Source organism: Salmo salar, chromosome 14 (assembly GCF_965601325.2).
Source record: "Salmo salar chromosome 14, fSalSal1, whole genome shotgun sequence".
In the NCBI taxonomy this organism is placed as follows: Eukaryota; Metazoa; Chordata; class Actinopteri; order Salmoniformes; family Salmonidae; genus Salmo; species Salmo salar.
The window spans coordinates 109,225,313-109,247,552 of record NC_138304.1 but is presented as its reverse complement, the minus strand read 5'-3'; the positions used below and the strand labels follow the sequence as shown (position 1 = coordinate 109,247,552).

Sequence of the window (22,240 nt, the reverse complement as noted above, 5' to 3'; positions counted from 1 at the left end):
ACAGGTTATGAAAGTTCTGTTTAGCCACAGTGATGTTGTTATGACGGTTTTGGTTAACCACAGGGGTGTTGTTACTGGTTGTTATGGTAGATCTGTTTAACAACAGCCACAGTGATGATGATACAGGTTGTTATGGTAGATCTGTTTAACCACAGCCACAGTGATGATGATACAGAGCAATGACTGGAAAACAGGAAATGGATGAAGGCTTTGAGGGGAGGAACTAAATGTTACCACATTGACTAAAACAATCTGTTTGCACTCTGACCTGGTGGTGGGATATTACATTTATTTTATTTATTTATTTTACCTTTATTTAACCAGGTAGGCTAGTTGAGAACAAGTCCTTTATTTAACCAGGTAGGCTAGTTGAGAACAAGTCCTTTATTTAACCAGGTAGGCTAGTTGAGAACAAGTCCTTTATTTAACCAGGTTAGGCTAGTTGAGAACAAGTCCTTTATTTAACCAGGTAGGCTAGTTGAGAACAAGTCCTTTATTTAACCAGGTTAGGCTAGTTGAGAACAAGTCCTTTATTTAACCAGGTAGGCAAGTTGAGAACAAGTTCTCATTTACAATTGCGACCTGGCCAAGATAAAACAAAGCAGTTCGACAACATACAACAACACAGAGTTACACATGGAGTAAAACAAACAAACAGTCAATAATACAGTACAAAAACAAGTCTATATACAATGTGAGCAAATGAGGTGAGATAAGGGAGGTAAAGGCAATAAAAAGTCCATGGTGGCGAAGTAATTACAATATAGCAATTAAACACTGGAATGGTAGATGTGCAGTAGGTGAATGTGCAAAGTAGAGATACTGGGGTGCAAGGGAGCAAAATAAATACATACAGTAGGGGATGAGGTAATTGTTTTGGCTATTTATAGATGGGCTATGTACAGGTGCAGTGATCTGTGAGCTGCTTTGACAGCTGGTGCTTAAAGCTGGTGAGGGAGATAAATGTTTCAGAGATTTTTGTAGTTCGGTCCAGTCATTAGCAGCAGAGAACTGGAAGGAGAGGAGTTATGAATGATGTTTCTAAGCCTGAAAAGTTACAAATAGATCTGTTGATATCTTGTATTATTTAATACTTGACTGACCCCCAAATGCACATACATTTCCCAATGCGTAATCTTGGTTAGCTAATGGGTTTCTGTCTGTGTCTGTGCGTCATCCACAGGGTCCTCTGAGGAACACCTGTGGTCACTTCTGGTTGATGATCTGGGAACAGAATACCAAGGCTGTCATCATGCTGAACAGAGTCATAGAGAAGGGATCCGTGAGTAGAGAAGGCTGTTATAATGATGAACAGAGTCATAGAGAAGGGATCCGTGAGTAGAGAAGGCTGTTATAATGATGAACAGAGTCATAGAGAAGGGATCCGTGAGTAGAGAAGGCTGTTATAATGATGAACAGAGTCATAGAGAAGGGATCAGTGAGTAGAGAAGGCTGTTATAATGATGAACAGAGTCATAGAGAAGGGATCCGTGAGTAGAGAAGGCTGTTATAATGATGAACAGAGTCATAGAGAAGGGATCCGTGAGTAGAGAAGGCTGTTATAATGATGAACAGAGTCATAGAGAAGGGATCCGTGAGTAGAGAAGGCTGTTATAATGATGAACAGAGTCATAGAGAAGGGATCCGTGAGTAGAGAAGGCTGTTATAATGATGAACAGAGTCATAGAGAAGGGATCCGTGAGTAGAGAAGGCTGTTATAATGATGAACAGAGTCATAGAGAAGGGATCAGTGAGTAGAGAAGGCTGTTATAATGATGAACAGAGTCATAGAGAAGGGATCCGTGAGTAGAGAAGGCTGTTATAATGATGAACAGAGTCATAGAGAAGGGATCCGTGAGTAGAGAAGGCTGTTATAATGATGAACAGAGTCATAGAGAAGGGATCCGTGAGTAGAGAAGGCTGTTATAATGATGAACAGAGTCATAGAGAAGGGATCCGTGAGTACATAACTACTATCTTCTAGTATTGCCTACATGTGGTACACAGATCACACTATTTTTGGTAAGGTGGGGAGAGTGAAAGCCACTTTCTGTGGAGTGGTATTTCCTCCTACTCTGTGTGGTTTAGAGAGTGAATTCCTGGTCTGGTGGTGGGAGGTGTTGAGATGACAGTTAGGTCTGTACTACTGTAGGTCTGTGAGAGGGGACCTGACAGTTCCCCAACCACAGGCTTTTATGCCTCAGATTCGACTTGAGCCGACCTCCCCTTCACGTCCTCTCGTGTCAGAGTAGCAGCAGTAGGTGTTGGGTCATGAGTTTAGTTTCCCTTCTTCCTGGAAGGGGAGGAGCCAGGGGGGGGAATATTGGTGTCATGAGGTTCTATTCAGTCTTGTTACGGCCGACAGATGCCTTTTAATAGCATGACATTACATAACCCGGTTGTCCATATTTTAGAAGGACTTGTAGCAAATCAAATGTAGTGAAACCTTGTAGCTTTAGTCTTTATAGGGACTGTCACTGCATTAAGTAGAATGCTGGGCTACACATACTTTGATAATAATAATAAAACATGGGACTTATAGTGCTTATTCAGACTGGAAACACTTCTCTTTTGTGTCATGACTTCACTGTTCAACTAAGGTGGCTGGCTGGCTGGCTGGCTGGCTGGCTGGCTGGCTGGCTGGCTGGCTGGCTGGCTGGCTGGCTGACTGGCTGACTGACTGGCTGACTGACTGACTGGCTGACTGACTGGCCGGCTGACTGGCTGACTGGCTGACTGGCTGGCTGACTGACTGACTGTCTTCTGTATTTCCCGCCTGACAGGAAAAGTGTGCTCAGTATTGGCCAACGCAGAACGAGCATGCGATGTCGTTTAGAGATACACATTTCCTGATAACGCTGGTTTCAGAAGACGTCAAGTCCTACTACACAACCAGAGTGCTGGAGCTGCAAAATGATAAGGTGAGTCTCTTTAACATGGTGGAAGTCTGAGTAATGCAGGAGTGTAATCTAGGATCAGGTCAGTGTGATCTACAACTTAAAACTGACGCAAGATCAAGGTGCTGGAGTAGCAGAATGCTCATGAGTCATATATTTAAAATGGTGTGAATATGATGCATTAGAGATTGTTTCCATACATCTCTATTAGAGCTGGGCGACATGGACAATAAGTAATATAGTGATAAAATACATATTTTCCATTAGTGGCAGGGCTCTAGACTAATTTTCCATGATTGATGTCCAAGTTTTTAGTAGACCTTTTTTCCAAGATGAGTGATAAGAAGAGAATTGTCCAGTCCATTGGGTATCTCACTATACCCCCATATGCCACTTCTTGAAATATGCAGACAGATGTATTAAAAGTACGTTTACGTTGTAATACTTCTGACAGCCAACTTTCTAGCTCCATCCATAACGTTTTGGACTTTGTAGCATTCCCAGAAGGTATGAATTATTGAGTAATTTTTAGTTTTACACTTAAGACATGACTCTGCCATTGTGCTGTAGAATTTATGAATTTTGTCTCTTGTATAATACATTCTATTCATTAGTTTATACTGGATTTAACGTACATTTTTGTTAACTGTAATTTCGTTAGTTATTCTCCAACTTTCCCTCCATCTTGTCCAAACAGCAGTTCTTTTTAAGTCTTGTTTCCACAAAAAAAATCTAAAAGATTGTCAGCTGTATAGACTGCAAGGTTTTGGATATCTTCCCTATAATATGAACATCATTTTCTAACTCAAATAAGATTCCTTCGAGGATGCTCTGATGTCTAACATATTTCAAATCAAAATGTAGGTATATGTAACTTTTTAAAGTTGTATATATTTGAAACTATCTACATTCTATCATGTAAAGAAATCTATTTTCTAATTTATCTGTGAATTCTGGAAAGCTATCCAATGATTGTTCCATAAGGTTGTGTTTTTAGGGAGTGATATTGGTTCTTGTAGAATATGTTTATAGTGTCCTTAACTATGAAATTGTTAATGTTTTTAGATTTATCCTTTTGAAAATAGACACGGAAAAAGATTCTGGGGATGAGCATGCGCATCTTGAATATGTACCCATTGTTCCTCTTTAGTGCATTTAACTATATGTCGCAAGTAAAAGCCTTGGGTAGCGAGTTCATACAATTACAATCTGGAAGGTTAAAACCACCCTCAGACTTAGGAAGATGTTAAACTTTCCTTTTTATTCTATGAATTTTATTTGCATATATAAAGTTTTATGACCGAGTATAATTTTTTAAAAGAATGTCTTTGTGGCTAATTGGTATTACCGAAAATAAATACCAAAACTTTGGCAGCCAGTCTAAAGAGGTTTATTGTACCTGTAAGATTTATGGGAAGATTATTCAATTTAGTTAGATCTGCTTTCATATTGTTGAGTAATGGAGGAAAGTTATCTCATATAATTGTTTTTTGTCAAATCAAATTTATTTATAAAGCCCTTCTTACATCAGCTGATATCTCAAAGTGCTGTACAGAAACCCAGCCTAAAACCCCAAACAGCAAGCAATGCAGGTGTAGAAGCACGGTGGCTAGGAAAAACTCCCTAGAAAGGCCAAAACCTAGGAAGGAACCTAGAGAGGAACCAGGCTATGAAGGGTGGCCAGTCCTCTTCTGGCTGTGCCGGGTGGAGATTATAACAGCACTTATTAAGCATCCTATGTAGTTCATATTTTTTGTGGTCTACTGAAAGGATTGCTGTTTTTCTATATCCTGAGATTTGAGTATTCTGAAAATATTTTTAGCAAGGGGGGCATTGAGTTTTCAATATTTGTCAGGTATATCAGGAGATCATCTGCAAATAAGTTTAGTTCAAATTCATGTTTATCAATACCTGTTATGTTTGTGTCCTGTGTAATTCTTTCTGCAAGCAGTTCAATTGCCAGTGCAAACAGGAAGGGGGAGAGAGGACATCCCTGTCTTGTCCCCCTTTCTAAAGCAATTCCACCAGATAATATATTATTTGTGTATATTTTTGCTTTAGGACATTTATTCAATATGTCTTATTAAATGTATTATTTCAGCTGGAAAGTTGAAAGCTTCCAAAGTTTTGAATACAGAAGGCTATTCAAGACGATCAAAAACCTTTTTGGCATCAACAGCCATAATTTAATTAAACTTCATCTTGTTTTTTAGCTTGTTGTATTAAACTGAAACATTTGTTTGATATGTAACAAGTCTGGTAAAACGTTTGCCATTCTATTGCTTATAAGCTTTGTTATAATTTTGTCACAATTTATTGAAGTTATGTCTATAATCAGCAAGGGGACTCCAGATTTTCCTGGTTTCAATTTAACTGAAATAACAGTTTGATACATGGGACTAGGAAGTACTGAATTGTGTGACGTGTGTTGACATTTGTGTAAATAGGGGGGCTACTTTGTCCCAAAATGTTGAATAGAATTCTTTGGGAAAGCCATCCATTCCTGGTGATTTCCTCCATGCAAATGTTTTAACAGTATCTAATATTTCTTCTTGAGTGATCACGGTTTTAAGCTTTTGTTTGTCTGTTGATATTTGCTTCGGAGTTGTTTAGTCTAAGAAGGCTATCGGATCTGTCAAACTGTTTAATTCTAATTGATATACATTTTCATAGAAGCTTTTAAAATGTTAATTAATCGCATTGTTTCTAATTACCACTTTTGTATCTTTAGTTTAAAAAAAATTACAATTGGTTTACTATGTGTTCATTTTGTGAGAGCTGCGAGATATTTACCAGGTTTATTTTCCATTAAGTAGCTTTAATTGAGTTTAACCTGTAGTTGTTGGCTCTCTTCAAAAGTAAAAGATTATATTCCTGCTTAAGTTCAGAAATTATATTTACTTCTTTACCTTGTAAAGATTTATGGGCTTTTTCTAAGATATTGATTTTCTTTCATTTAAATTTCTAAATCAGATTTAACTTTTTTGCCGAGTATGAAATTATCATTCCCCTAATGTACACCTTCAAGGCATCCCAAATTATCATTCCCCTAATGTACACCTTCAAGGCATCCCAAATTATCATTCCCCTAATGTACACCTTCAAGGCATCCCAAATGATCATTCCCCTAATGTACACCTTCAAGGCATCCCAAATTATCATTCCCCTAATGTACACCTTCAAGGCATCCCAAATTATCATTCCCCTAATGTACACCTTCAAGGCATCCCAAATGATCATTCCCCTAATGTACACCTTCAAGGCATCCCAAATTATCATTCCCCTAATGTACACCTTCAAGGCATCCCAAATTATCATTGCCCTAATGTACACCTTCAAGGCATCCCAAATTATCATTCCCCTAATGTACACCTTCAAGGCATCCCAAATTGTATCAGGGGTCGGCTTTTCTCTGTCTGTCCTCTGTCTACATTTGTTTACCTAGTTGTTATACAATTTTGGGTTCAGAAGATTATTTTCTCTTGGTTTTTAAGCACGATGACGGAGAATGATCCGTTATCACTGTATCATACTTTTTTTTGAATCCAGTAAATTGTTGAGTGAATTTTTGGAGAATTTTTTTTTTTTGTCAATTCTTGAATAGCTTTTCTACCTTTTGAGAAAAGAAGGAATAGTATTTTGGAGTTGGGAATAGTAATCTCCATGTGTCCTATAAATTATTTGTAGAGATTACATTTTTTGCCTCTTTGGAGGCTCCCTAAATGTGCCTTTTTTATTGCTACGTGTGTTAATCTTATCGAATGTATGATTTAGGTCACCTGCTAAAATAATACTTCCTGTGTGGATGTGATCTAGATTTGCCCCTGATGGGATATACAATGAAATCAATGTGTATTTTTCACCATGTAAAGTACAATTCAACATAAGAAAATTGCCTTCTTGGTTTATGTGCTGGGATATAAGGGAAAATGGCCTTCTTGGTTTATGTGCTGGGATATAAGGGAAAATGGTGTATTCTTATTTATCAGGATGCCTACTGTATGCCTCTGCTGTTACTAGAGGTCGACCGATTATGATTTTTCAACGCCGATACCGATTTATTGGAGGACCAAAAAAAGCCGATACCAATTACAACAATACTGAATGAACACTTTTATTTTAACTTAATATAATACATCAATAAAATCTATTTAGTCTCAAATAAATAATGAAACAGGTTCAATTTGGTTTAAATAATGCAAAAACAAAGTGTTGGAGAAGAAAGTAAAAGTGTAATATTTGCCATGTAAAAAAGCTAACGTTTAAGTTCCTTGCTCAGAACATGAGAACATATGAAAGCTGGTGGTTCCTTTTAACATGAGTCTCCAATATTCCCAGGTAAGAAGTTTTAGGTTGTAGTTATTATAGGAATTATAGGACTATTTCTCTATACCATTTGTATTTCATATACCTTTGACTATTGGATGTTCAAATAGGTACTTTAGTATTGCCAGCCTAATCTCGGGAGTTTACATTTACATTTAAGTCATTTAGCAGACGCTCTTATCCAGAGCGACTTACAAATTGGTGCATTCACCTTATGATATCCAGTGGAACAACCACTTTACAATAGTGCATCTAAATCTTTTAAGGGGGGGGGGGGGGGGGGGTTAGAAGGATTACTTTATCCTATTCCAGGTATTCCTTGAAGAGGTGGGGTTTCAGGTGTCTCCGGAAGGTGGTGATTGACTCCGCTGTCCTGGCGTCGTGAGGGAGCTTGTTCCACCATTGGGGTGCCAGAGCAGCGAACAGTTTTGACTGGGAGTTGATAAGCTTGAAGTCATAAACAGCGCAATGTTTGAAGCACAGCGAAGAGCTGCTGGCAAATGCAGGAAAGTGCTGTTTGAATGAATGCTTACGAGCCTGCTGGTGCCTACCACCGCTCAGTCAGACTGCTCTATCAAATCATAGACTTAATTATAACATAATAACACACAGAAATACGAGCCTTAGGTCATTAATATGGTCAAAACCCGGAAACTATCATTTCAAAAACAAAACATTTATTCTTTCAGTGAAATACAGAACCGTTCCGTATTTTATCTAACGGGTGGCATCCCTAAGTCTAAATATTCCTGTTACATTGCACAACCTTCAATGTTATGTCATAATTATGTAAAATTCTGGCAAATTAATTACAGTCTTTGTTAGGAACAAATGGTCTTCACACAGTTTGCAATGAGCCAGGCGGCCCAAACTGCTGCATATACCCTGACTCTGCTTACACAGAACACAAGAGAAGTGACACAATTTCCCTAGCTAAAAGAAATTCATGTTAGCAGGCAATATTAACTAAATATGCAGGTTTAAAAATATATACTTGTGTGTTGATTTTAAGAAAGGCATTGATGTTTATGGTTAGGTACACATTGGTGCAACGACAGCTTGTTAAATCACCCGTTTGGTGAAGTAGGCTGTGATTCGATTATATGCAACGCTGGACAAGCTAGATAAACTAGTAATATCATCAACCATGTGTAGTTAACTAGTGACTGAATTAGTTTTTTATAAGATGGGTTTAATGCTAGCTAGCAACTTACCTTGGCTCCTTGCTGCACATGCGTAACAGGTAGTCAGCCTGCCGCGCAGTCTCCTCGTGGAGTGCAATGTAATCGGCCATAATCGGTGTCCAAAAATGCCGATTACCGGTTGTTATGAAAACTTGAAATCGTCCCTAATTAATCGTCCATTCCGATTTAATCGGTCGACCTCCAGCTGTTACTACAGTAGGTAGCAGCAGAGGCCTCTCCAACCCAGCTCGTCTTATTTAAACCATTAGCGGCATGGCTCTAGAATGACTTTTTCCAGTGTCAAGTAAGACATGAAATTAGTCAGCTATTTCATCTTACATGTTCAGGCATGTGCCTGCCTGTTTTTGTGCATATTGCTGGCCATGGCTATATGCGACACAATTCACCATCTGAGGAAGTGGGGAATCAAGTGTTTTGAGTTCCCACCCCCTCAGGGGGTGAATTGTGTAGCATATAGCTATTGCTAAATAGCCATGCAGTTGATCTAACAGCACATTTAATGTCCTACAAATAAACAAATGGCTACAATTCGTATCGCCGGTGCATCATCTCAATTACATACTCAGTAAAGTGGTGTTATTTCCTTAACATTGAGTGTTGAGAAATACTTTCTATACTCTCATAAAGCTGAGACTCTCCTCTTTTTTTAACAACAGTAAATGCATGCCTCCCTTCACTCCGTGTGCAAAGGGGGAGAGGGAGTGAGAGCCTACAGTGAGACAGGGCAGATACTTTCTATGCAAGAAGCAGGTTTAGGGCAAATAATGGTTTTAGAACCAAAATGTCTGCAGGAACGTTGTATAGCCTAATCATCGAAATTACGGACGTCAGTAAAATTGCTTTGGTTAGAGGAGGGAAATGTCAGTGTCGGTAACTTTCAGTTTATCGTCCTCCCTTCCTTCCCAGGGACCGCATACAGTGTTCTACCATCTCCAGGGTTAGGGTCAATGCAGTGTTCTACTATCTCCAGGGTTAGGGTCAATGCAGTGTACTACTATCTCCAGGGTTAGGGTCAATGCAGTGTTCCACTATCTCCAGGGTTAGGGTCAATGCAGTGTTCCACTATCTCCAGGGTTAGGGTCAATGCAGTGTTCCACTATCTCCAGGGTTAGGGTCAATGCAGTGTTCCACTATCTCCAGGGTTAGGGTCAATGCAGTGTTCTACTATCTATTATTTTCAAGGATGAGAACTGGAATTTCAGTTTGCTTCCTGAATTGAAATGGAATTGAGTCCAATCCTGCTCCTGTCCATTTGTACAGTAGGGCCCCAAATGGCACCCTATTCCATTTATGGTGCAGTTTAGACCGGGACCCACGGGGCTCTGGTCAAAAGTAATGTACGAGGGAATAGGTTGCCATTTGGGACACAAGCGATGTCTTTTGTCCTCTGTTGTGTCTTCCAGACGGGCGAGAAGAGAGAGATCTATCACTTTCACTACACCACCTGGCCTGACTTTGGTGTCCCAGAATCGCCGGCGTCCTTCCTCAACTTCCTGTTCAAGGTGCGGGAGTCTGGCTCGTTGGGGGCGGACCACGGACCGGCGGTAGTGCACTGCAGCGCTGGAATTGGCCGCTCAGGGACCCTCTCATTGGTTGACACCTGTCTGGTCCTGGTAAGCCCTGCCCCCTTACACTTATAGTCGACACTATAAACCAGTGATGTAAAACTCGTTTCCCCCGTGGGCCGCATTCGGTCTTCACCAAGGTCCGTGTGTTCGGAAAGTATTCAGACCCCTTCCCTTTTTCCACATTTTGTTACGTTACAGCCTTATTTTAAAAAGGATTACATTTTTTTTTTTTAATTGCATCAATCTACACACAATACTCCATAATGACGAAGTGAAAACAGCTTTTCAGAAATGTTTGCACACAAAAATAAACTGAAATACATTATTTACTTAATCTTGCATCTAACGCCTCGCCAAATATCCAATGGAAGAACGTGGAGCGAAATACAAATAACCTCAAAAATGCAATAATTGTAATTTTTCAAACATAGGACTATTTTACACCATTTTAAAGACAAGACTCTCGTTAATCTAACCACATTGTCCGATTTCAAAAAGGCTTTACACCGAAAGCAAAACGTTAGATTATGTTAGGAGAGTACATAGCCAAAAACAATCACACAGCCATTTTCCAAGCAAGCATATATGTCACATAAACCCAAAACACAGCTAAATGAAGCACTAACCTTTGATGATCTTCATCAGATGACTCTCCTAGGACATTATGTTATACAATACATGCATGTTTTTTTCAATCAAGTTCATATTTATATCCAAAAACAGCTTGTTACATTGGCATGTGATGTTCAGAACATGCATTCCCACCCAAAACTTCCGGTGAATTTACTAAATTACTCATCATAAACGTTGACAAAATACATAACAATTATTTTAAGAATTATAGACAGAACTTTTTTATGCAATCGCTATGTCAGATTTTAAAATAGCTTTTCGGCTAAAGCACATTTTGCAATATTCTGAGTACATAGCTCAGCCATCACGGCTAGCTATTTTGACACCCGCCAACTTCGGCGCACACTAAACTCAGAATTACTGTTAGAAAAATGGTATTACCTTTGCTGATCTTCGTCAGAATGCACTCCCAGGACTGCTACTTCCACAAGAAATGTTGTTTTTGTTCCAAATAATCCATAGTTATGTCCAAATACCTCCGATTTGTTCGTGCGTTCAGGTCACTATCCAAAGGGTAACGCGCGAGCGCATATCGAGACAAAAAAATTCCAAATGTTCCTTTACCGTACTTAGAAGCATGTCAAACGCTGTTTAACCTCTCTGGGCTAGGCGGGACGAATTCGTCCCACCTACGCAACAGCCAGTTGAATCCCGTGGCGCGATTTTCAAATACCTTAGAAAATGCTATTACTTCAATTTCTCAAACATATGACTATTTTACAGCATTTTAAAGACAAGACTCTCGTTAATCTAACCACACTGTCCGATTTCAAAAAGGCTTTACAACGAAAGCAAAACATTAGATTATGTCAGCAGAGTACCCAGCCAGAAATAATCAGACACCCATTTTTCAAGCTAGCATATAATGTCACAAAAACCCAGAAGACAGCTAAATGCAGCACTAACCTTTGATGATCTTCATCAGATGACACACCTAGGACATTATGTTATACAATACATGCATGTTTTGTTCAATGAAGTTCATATTTATATCAAAAACCAGCTTTTTACATTAGCATGTGACGTTCAGAACTAGCATGCCCCCCGCAAACCTCCGGTGAATTTACGAAATTACTCACGATAAACGTTCACAAAAAAACATAACAATTATTTTAAGAATTATAGATACAGAACTCCTTTGTGCAATCGAGGTGTCCGATTTTAAAATAGCTTTTCGGTGAAAGCACATTTTGCAATATTCTCAGTAGATAGCCCAGCCATCACGGCTAGCCATTTAGACACCCACCAAGTTTAGCCCTGACCAAACTCCGATTTACTATTACAAAAGTTTGATTACCTTTGTTGTCTTCGTCAGAATGCACTCCCAGGACTGCTATTTCAATAACAAATGTTGGTTTGGTCCAAAATAATCCATCGTTATATCCAAATAGCGGCGTTTTGTTCGTGCGTTCCAGACACTATCCGAAATGGTAAATCAGGGTTACGAGCATGGCGCAATTCGTGACAAAAAAATTCTAAATATTCCATTACCGTACTTCGAAGCATGTCAACCGCTGTTTAAAATCCATTTTTATGCCATTTTTCTCGTAAAAAAGCGATAATATTCCGACCGGGAATCTACGTTTAGGTAAACAGGGGAAAGAAAACAAAGCATTCGGTCGACGCGGGCACGAGCCTGAGTCTCACAGTACTGTAACCAGCCACTACCCAAACGCGCTACTTTTTTTCAGCCAGAGCCTGCAAAGCCACGATTCAGCTTTTTTCCGCCTTCTGAGAGACCATTGGAGCCGTAGGAAGTGTCACGTAACAGCAGAGATCCTTTGTTTTGGATAGAGATGGCAAAGAAGGCCAAGAAATGGTCAGACAGGGTACATCCTGTACAGAATCTTCTCAGGTTTTGGCCTGCCATTTGAGTTCTGTTATACTCAGACACCATTCAAACAGTTTTAGAAACTTTGGAGTGTTTTCTATCCAAAGCCAATAATTATATGCATATTCTAGTTACTGGGCAGGAGTAGTAACCAGATTAAATCGTGTACGTTTTTTATCCAGCCGTGTCAATACTGCCCCCTAGCCCTAACAGGTTAAAATCAATTTTTATGGTATTTTTATGGTAACATAGTGATAATATTCCAACCGGACAATTGTGTATTCATTCAAAGACGAAAAGAAAAAACAGCATGGTCGCAGGACCGCGCATCTCCAATCTCTTAGTCACTAGGCAGACCACTGACAAACTGAGCTCCTCTACTCTGCCCAGAGACAGGAGACGCCTCAATCCGCATTCTGAAGGCTTTATAGAGAGCCAATAGAAGCCTTAGAAAGTGCCACGTAACAGCTCCGATACTGTAGGTTCGATAGAGAAGCAAAAGAAGGACTACAAATTCGCCGACAGGCCACTTCCTACTTGGAATCTTCTCAGGTTTTTGCCTGCCATATGAGTTCTGTTATACTCACAGACACCATTCAAACCGTTTTAGAAACTTCAGAGTGTTTTCTATCCAAATCTACTAATAATATGCATATTCTCTCAGTTTCTGGGCAAGAGTAGTAACCAGTTTAAATCGTTTTTTTCATCCGGCCGTGAAAATACTGCCCCCTATCCCAAACAGGTTTTAAGTATTCAGACCCTTTGCTATGAGACTCGAAATTGAGCTCCGGTGCATCCTGTTTCCGTTGATCATCATTGCGATGTTTCTAGAACTTGATTGGAGTCCAACTGTGGTAAATTCAATAGCTTGGACATGATTTGGAAAGGCACACTGTCTATATGAGGTCCCAGAGTTGACAGAACCTGTCAGAGCAAAAACCAAGACATGAGGTCGAAGGAATTGTCCGTTGAGCTCCGAGACATGATTGTGTCAGGCCACAGGGGAAGATTACCAAAACATTTCTGCAGCATTGAAGGTCCCCAAGAACACAGTGGCCTCCATCGTTCTTAAATGGAAGATGTTTGGAACCAGCAAGACTCTTCCTAGACCCGGCCAAACTGAGCAATCGGGGGACAAGGGCCTTGGTCAGAGGTGACCAAGAACCTGATGATCACACTGATAGAGCTCCAGAGTTCCTCTGTGGAGATGGGAGAACCTTCCAGAACGACAACCATCTCTGCAGCACTCCACCAATCAGGCCTTTATGGTAGAGTGGCCAGACGGAAGCCACTCCTCACTAAAAGGCACATAACCGCCTGCTGAGAGTTTGCCAAAAGACACCTAAAGGACTCTCAGACCATGAAAAACAAGATTCTCTGGTCTGATGAAACCAAGATCGAACTATTTGGCTTGAATGCCAAGTGTCACGTCTGGAGGAACCCTGGCACCATCCCTACAGTGAAGCATGGTGGTGGCATTATCATGCTGTGGGGATGTTTCTCAGCGGCAGGGACTGGGAGACTAGTCAGGATCGAAGCAAAGATTAACGGAGCAAAGTACTGAGAGATTCTTGACGAAAACCTGCTCCAGAGCGCTCAGGACCTCAGACTGGGGCGAAGGTTCATCTTCCAACAGGACAACGACCCTAAGCACACAGCCAAGACAATGCAGGAGTGACTTCGGGACAAGTCTCTGAATGTCCTTGAGTGGCCCAGCCAGAGCCCAGACTTGAACCCGATCGAACATCTGTGGAGAGATCTGAAAATAGCTGTGCAGCGACGCTCCCCATCCAACCTGACGGAGCTTGAGAGGATCTACAGAGAACAATGGGAGAAATTCCCCAAATACAGGTGTGCCAAGCTTGTAGCGTCATACCCAAGAAGACTTGAGGCTGTAATCGCTGCCAAAGGTGCTTCAACAAAGTACTGAGTTAAGGGTCTGAATACTTACGTGAATGTTGTCGTGTCTTTGGCTATGCCGGATTACGTGATATGACATGCTAACCTATAAAATCCTTTCTCTGTAATTAATATTACCTGATTAAGCTAATCATGTAAATGTGATTAACTAGAAAGTCGGGGCACCACGGAAGAACGTTTATAGAGCCGTTATCTTCCGAATAAACTCTTAAAATACTTAGTCATATTTTACATCGATAGCAGTCAATATTAACCCTGATCTTATTTTCAGTCTCATAATGAAAGTTGTAAATTCTTGGCTATCTTCACGAACCCTGGCTAACAAGTTGAATCAGCAATACAAAATTGGGTTTAATTATTTATTTACTAAATACCTAAACTAATCACACAGAATTACAAATACACCGAATACAAATGATGTCATACATGATGGCTGGTTACACAAAGGAAAGGGGGTTGGGCTTGAATGAAAGAGCGGGAAGACTTAGGAACGAAGAAACAGCAGCTATGCTATCGTAAATACATTATCTTATGCATTCTAAATTACCGCCCATTTGGAAAAGGAAAATCCAATAAATATTTACTCTGAGCTGCGCTTCGGTAGATTGGTCGTAGATGCTGGCCGGGTTGGCCAACAGATCTTCCTGTCCTCGGAAGAATGTCTCTGGTGGTAAATTGGATACGTGGTGGTATCTTTGTCTGTCTGTTAGACTGGATCCGTCGTCCGTCCTTTCCTAGCCCCCGTCTACAGCGGCCGCTGCTAACTCAACGGCTAGGAAGTATCACTTCTGTAGTGAATAAGCTCAAAGTTCATACCATTCGCCACCAGAGCTCACGCCGAGGTTGGCTTAGTTCTGTACTTGACGTGTGTCCTTCTAACGTAGAGGCTGCAGACCTCACGTACTGGAACATTGGTTATCTTTTCGTCAAAGGCTTATATAGTGGAGAGGGGGGAAGGATGTGTTTCATCGTTTATAACCCCTGTCTCTTCACAGGGGCGGGCCACTGATCAAGCAGGGCACTTTCCTTATGAAAACCCAATTCTCTCATTTGGAAGCTAAAATTACATTTAATCTCCTAACAAACAATTTCAAAATCAAACATTTCAATTGCATAACAATTCCATGTTACTCTGATAACTAGAGGGTGTATACTTTCTCGGGTACAGTTTATGTCGTCCTGTCATCAGTCATAATGTCTCAGATGACAACCGAACTGACATCCATACTCATTACGTTCCCAAGCATATTTCCAACTGGTTTTATTACCAAAATATGGTTCCTTTTCCACATTTGTTTGATGTTCCCAGACTCTCTATATTTAACACAGGCTATTCAAGTCCTTCAGTAGGGTCAGAAAGAGAGGGGAAGGGAGAAAGGTATTTATGGGGGGGTCATAAACCTTACCCACAGGCCAACGTCATGACACTGTGATATTTCATTTTTTTTTTTAAATGTCTAAAAACCTGTTTTTGCTTTGTCATTATGGTGTATTGTGTTTAGATGTTTAAATTTTTTTTTTACCTAATCAATTTAATACATTTTAGAATAAGGCTGTAACATAACAAAATGTGGAAGAAGTCAAGGGGTCTGAATACTTTCCGACTGCACTGTATATCCTCGCCATTAAAATAAAAAATATATATAATAATAATTCTCTATGCATCTCTTTTGGAATTTTAGATTCTCCCTGACTGTTTGTTACGATGACCGTTAGCTAGCTGGGGAGAGTGGAGAGACGACCTGTTAGCTAGCTGGGGAGAGTGAAGAGACTACCTGTAGGACCGTTAGCTAGCTGGGGAGAGTGGAGAGACTACCTGTAGGTCCGTTAGCTAGCTGGGGAGAGTGGAGAGACTACCTGTAGGACCGTTAGCTAGCTGGGGAGAGTGGAGAGACTACCTGTTAGCTAGCTGGGGAGAGTGGAGAGACTACCTGTTAGCTAGCTGGGGAGAGTGGAGAGACTACCTGTAGGACCGTTAGCTAGCTGGGGAGAGTGAAGAGACTACCTGTAGGTCCGTTATCTAGCTGGGGAGAGTGGAGAGACTACCCGTAGGTCCGTTAGCTAGCTGGGGAGAGTGGAGAGACTACCCGTAGGACCGTTAGCTAGCTGGGGAGAGTGGAGAGACTACCCGTAGGTCCGTTAGCTAGCTGGGGAGAGTGGAGAGACTACCTGTAGGTCCGTTAGCTAGCTGGGGAGAGTGGAGAGACTACCTGTTAGCTAGCTGGGGAGAGTGGAGAGACTACCTGTAGGTCCGTTAGCTAGCTGGGGAGAGTGGAGAGACTACCTGTAAGTCCGTTAGCTAGCTGGGGAGAGTGGAGAGACTACCCGTAGGTCCGTTAGCTAGCTGGGGAGAGTGAAGAGACTACCTGTAGGACCGTTAGCTAGCTGGGGAGAGTGGAGAGACTACCTGTTAGCTAGCTGAGGAGAGTGAATAGACTACCTGTAGGACCGTTAGCTAGCTGGGGAGAGTGGAGAGACTACCCGTAGGTCCGTTAGCTAGCTGGGGAGAGTGGAGAGACTACCTGTTAGCTAGCTGGGGAGAGTGGAGAGACTACCTGTAGGACCGTTAGCTAGCTGGGAGAGTGAAGAGACTACCTGTAGGTCCGTTAGCTAGCTGGGGAGAGTGGAGAGACTACCTGTAGGTCCGTTAGCTAGCTGGGGAGAGTGGAGAGACTACCTGTTAGCTAGCTGGGGAGAGTGGAGAGACTACCTGTTAGCTAGCTGGGGAGAGTGGAGAGACTACCTGTAGGTCCGTTAGCTAGCTGGGAGAGTGAAGAGACTACCTGTAGGTCCGTTAGCTAGCTGGGGAGAGTGGAGAGACTACCTGTAAGTCCGTTAGCTAGCTGGGGAGAGTGGAGAGACTACCTGTAGGTCCGTTAGCTAGCCGGGGAGAGTGGAGAGACTACCTGTAGGTCCGTTAGCTAGCTGGGGAGAGTGGAGAGACTACCTGTTAGCTAGCTGGGGAGAGTGGAGAGACTACCTGTAGGACCGTTAGCTAGCCGGGGAGAGTGGAGAGACTACCTGTAAGTCCGTTAGCTAGCTGGGGAGAGTGGAGAGACTACCTGTTAGCTAGCTGGGGAGAGTGGAGAGACTACCTGTTAGCTAGCTGGGGAAAGTGAAGAGACTACCTGTAGGACCGTTAGCTAGCTCTTGGCTATAAACACTATGTGAGAGTGATGTCTCTATACTGTATTATATCTGGATATTTTTCGAACCTAAATTGCCTTTCTTAATTGCCCCTTAGGGAATAAATAGTTGTATTGAATTAGATTAAATGGAATAAGCATGATGAGCATTTTTAAGCAAAAGGAACGTTCACAGCCAACAAATACGTCTTCAGCACTCAACCACTGAACCTGTGGTGTCTTTGTCTGTCTCTGTGGTGTCAGATGGACAAGAGGAAAGACCCGTCGTCTGTGGACATCAAGGCTGTGCTGCTGGACATGAGGAAGTTCCGTATGGGTCTGATCCAGACTCCTGACCAGCTACGTTTCTCCTACAGGGCCGTCCTGGAGGGAGCCAAGTACATCATGGGGGACTGCTCTGTACAGGTAACACAGCTAACCCTAACCCCACACCTAGCTAGCTGTAAGGAGCCAAGTACATCATGGGGGACTGCTCTCTAGTACATGTCGAGCACCTGTGGGGCGGCTGGCTCAGAGGCCAAGTGATTTCATCAAAGTTCTATTTGAGTTAATCTCTCTCTCTCTCTCTCTCCTTCTTTCTCTGTTTCCTCCAGAAAATGTGGCGTGAGCTATCTAAAGAGGACCAGGACCCAGTGTCTGATTCTGAATCCCTTCTTCCTACCCAGCCACCCTCCAAGTGTCCCCTGGAGAAATACAATGGCAGCCGGGTGTCCCGGGGGGAAGAGGGGGGGGACGCAGAGCTGGGGGAGAGAACGACGGGGACAGAGTCACCATATAAGGAACAGGATGTGGACGAGAGCACAGCTAAGTGAGTATTGGTGTAGTAGAGGCGGACTGTCTGGGGGCGTAGAGGCGGACTGTCTGGGGGCGTAGAGGCGGACTGTCTGGCGGTGTAGAGGCGGACTGTCTGGCGGTGTAGAGGCGGACTGTCTGGGGGCGTAGAGGCGGACTGTCTGGGGGCGTAGAGGCGGACTGTCTGGCGGCGTAGAGGCGGACTGTCTGGCGGCGTAGAGGCGGACTGTCTGGCGGCGTAGAGGCGGACTGTCTGGCGGCGTAGAGGCGGACTGTCTGGCGGCGTAGAGGCGGACTGTCTGGGGGCGTAGAGGCGGACTGTCTGGGGGCGTAGAGGCGGACTGTCTGGCGGCGTAGAGGCGGACTGTCTGGCGGCGTAGAGGCGGACTGTCTGGCGGCGTAGAGGCGGACTGTCTGGCGGTGTAGAGGCGGACTGTCTGGGGGCGTAGAGGCGGACTGTCTGGGGGCGTAGAGGCGGACTGTCTGGCGGTGTAGAGGCGGACTGTCTGGCGGTGTAGAGGCGGACTGTCTGGGGGCGTAGAGGCGGACTGTCTGGCGGTGGACTGTCTGGGGGCGTAGAGGCGGACTGTCTGGCGGTGTAGAGGCGGACTGTCTGGCGGCGTAGAGGCGGACTGTCTGGCGGCGTAGAGGCGGACTGTCTGGCGGTGTGGAGGCGGACTGTCTGGGGGCGTAGAGGCGGACTGTCTGGGGGCGTAGAGGCGGACTGTCTGGGGGCGTAGAGGCGGACTGTCTGGCGGTGTAGAGGCGGACTGTCTGGCGGTGGACTGTCTGGGGGCGTAGAGGCGGACTGTCTGGCAGTGTAGAGGCGGACTGTCTGGCGGTGTAGAGGCGGACTGTCTGGGGGCGTAGAGGCGGACTGTCTGGGGGCGTAGAGGCGGACTGTCTGGGGGCGAAGAGGCGGACTGTCTGGGGGCGTAGAGGCGGACTGTCTGGGGGCGTAGAGGCGGACTGTCTGGCGGCGTAGAGGCGGACTGTCTGGGGGCGTAGAGGCGGACTGTCTGGCGGTGGACTGGCGGTGTAGAGACAGACTGTCTGGCGGTGTAGAGACAGACTGTCTGGCGGCGTAGAGGCGGACTGTCTGGCGGTGTAGAGGCGGACTGTCTGGCGGTGGACTGTCTGGCGGCGTAGAGGCGGACTGTCTGGGGGCGTAGAGGCGGACTGTCTGGGGGCGTAGAGGCGGACTGTCTGGGGGCGTAGAGACAGACTGTCTGGGGACAGGGATGAGGGATGAGGTGCTGTCAGAGAAGAGACACTGCTGCTTTTAGCTGGTTGTCTTTGCAGTGTTTCTCTTCTCTCAGGGCTGGTTTCCTGGACACAGATTAGGTGTATTCCTTGACTAAAACATATTCAATCATTTTTTCGACATGAATTACATTTTGATACGGGAAACTGTCCCAAAGAGTCTGGGGATGTAAGGAGAAGCTTTCTGTATTGATTGCCTCTATTCTGATCAGGGTGCTGGAATGCTAAACTTAGTGGCAAAAAGGTTTGATTGACTTGCATCCATTTTTGCTGCTTTTGTGACAGTGCTCGCAAGAGACCGCGCGATGAGAGGGTGTCTAACTGTACCCCCAAGATCACGGACCCCAAGCAGACGAAGCCCAGCATAACAGACTCTGAAAAGAAGAGAAAAAGGTGAGGATTCATCTGTCCACTGCACCTTTGAAATACATTATCATTACACTCACTGCACCTTTAAAATACATTATCATTACACTCACTGCACCTTTAAAATACATTATCATTACACTCACTGTCACTGCACCTTTAAAATACATTATCATTACACTCACTGCACCTTTGAAATACATTATCATTACACTCACTGCACCTTTAAAATACATTATCATTACACTCACTGTCACTGCACCTTTAAAATACATTATCATTACACTCACTGCACCTTTAAAATACATTATCATTACACTCACTGCACCTTTAAAATACATTATCATTACACTCACTGTCACTGCACCTTTAAAATACATTATCATTACACTCACTGCACCTTTAAAATACATTATCATTACACTCACTGCACCTTTAAAATACATTATCATTACACTCACTGCACCTTTAAAATACATTATCATTAAACTCACTGCACCTTTAAAATACATTATCATTACACTCACTGTCACTGTACCTTTAAAATACATTATCATTACACTCACTGTACCTTTAACTAAATTACCTTCATCATCACATGAAATAACCAGGATATTGTTTTGGATCCAAACATGTCTGTATTGAAAGGTGATTAATTCACAGGGACAATTTGTTTTATTGTTTTTCTGTTCACTAGGACTTCCTGTGTTAAAGGGTAATAGTTTGTGTGTAAAACATGTATAGACTATATTTCTACTGTCACCTCAACATAACATAGCTTCCTGTTTGGGATAATACATTTTATTTCTCTTGTAGTGTTTCCCAACCCTCTCCTCCAGTACCCCGAGCCATTCCACATATCTATTTCTGGACTAGTATCACCTGGTTTTAATTGGTCAACTAACCATCCAGCCCTTATTAGTGGAATCAGGTGTGCTAGTTCTGGAAGGGCTCCAATAAGCAGAATAGCTGCAGGGGAGATGAGATGGTAAAATTGTACTTCTTATTACTCTGTGAGCTGCTGCTTCATCTGATAGCTAGACAACCACCCACGGCTCGTTTCCCCTACATACAGATCTAGGATCAGCTTCCCCTCCCCATATCCTAACCTTAACCATTAGTGGGGGAAAATACAAAACTGACTGAAGTTCAGCATCTAGGGGGAACTTCACCCTACACCCCAGCCAGCCAGTCAGCCAGTCAGCCAGCCAGCCAGTCAGCCAGTCAGCCAGTCAGCCAGCCAGCCAGCCAGCCAGCCAGCCAGTCAGCCAGCCAGCCAGCCAGCCAGTCAGCCAGCCAGCCAGTCATTTACATTTATGTCATTTAGCAGGTGGGGTTTCAGGTGTCCCCGGAAGGTGGTGATTGACTCCGCTGTCCTGGCGTCGTGAGGGTGCTTGTTCCACCATAGGGGTGCCAGAGCAGCGAACAGTTTTGACTGGGCTGAGCGGGAACTGTGCTTCCTCAGAGGTAGGGGGGCCAGCAGGCCAGAGGTGGATGTGCCCTTGTCACATGCCCACCTCCCCCTTTTGCCCTCAGAACAGCCGCAGTTCGTCGGGGCGTGGACTCTACAAGGTGTCGAAAGCGCCCCACAGGGATGCTGGCCCATGTTGACTCCAATGCTTCCCACAGTTGTCAAGTTGGCTGGATGTCCTTTGGGTTGTGGACCGTTCTTGATACACAAGGGAAACTGTAGAGTGTGAAAAACCCAGCAGCGTTGCAGTTCTTGACACACACAAACCAGTGCGCCTGGCACCTACTACCACACCCCCATTCACAGGCACATAAATCTTTTGTCTTGCCCTTCACCCTCTGAATGGCACACATACACAATGATATTATATACACTGCTCAAAAAAATAAAGGGAACACTAAAATAACACATCCTAGATCTGAATGAATGAAATAATCTTATTAAATACTTTTTTCTTTGCATAGTTGAATGTGCTGACAACAAAATCACACAAAAATAATCAATGGAAATCCAATTTATCAACCCATGGAGGTCTGGATTTGGAGTCACACTCAAAATTAAAGTGGAAAACCACACTACAGGCTGATGCAACTTTGATGTAATGTCCTTAAAACAAGTCAAAATGAGGCTCAGTAGTGTGTGTGGCCTCCACGTGCCTGTATGACCTCCCTACAACGCCTGGGCATGCTCCTGATGAGGTGGCGGATGGTCTCCTGAGGGATCTCCTCCCAGACCTGGACTAAAGCATCCGCCAACTCCTGGACAGTCTGTGGTGCAACGTGGCGTTGGTGGATGGCGCGAGACATGATGTCCCAGATGTGC

The 22,240-nt window shown here is 43.3% G+C and overlaps 1 protein-coding gene across 1 annotated transcript in view; it reads left to right on the top strand.

The window, feature by feature from the left end:
• ptpn2b (protein tyrosine phosphatase non-receptor type 2b) overlaps positions 1-22,240 on the top strand; it is a 31,747-nt gene that overhangs the window by 3,573 nt on the left and 5,934 nt on the right. Inside the window, exons 4-9 of the mRNA XM_014143264.3 lie at positions 1,184-1,282; positions 2,784-2,921; positions 9,832-10,041; positions 17,770-17,931; positions 18,120-18,334; positions 19,867-19,974. Of these exons, the coding sequence (XP_013998739.1) occupies positions 1,184-1,282; positions 2,784-2,921; positions 9,832-10,041; positions 17,770-17,931; positions 18,120-18,334; positions 19,867-19,974 (932 nt within the window). The remainder of the gene's footprint in view (positions 1-1,183; positions 1,283-2,783; positions 2,922-9,831; positions 10,042-17,769; positions 17,932-18,119; positions 18,335-19,866; positions 19,975-22,240) is intronic.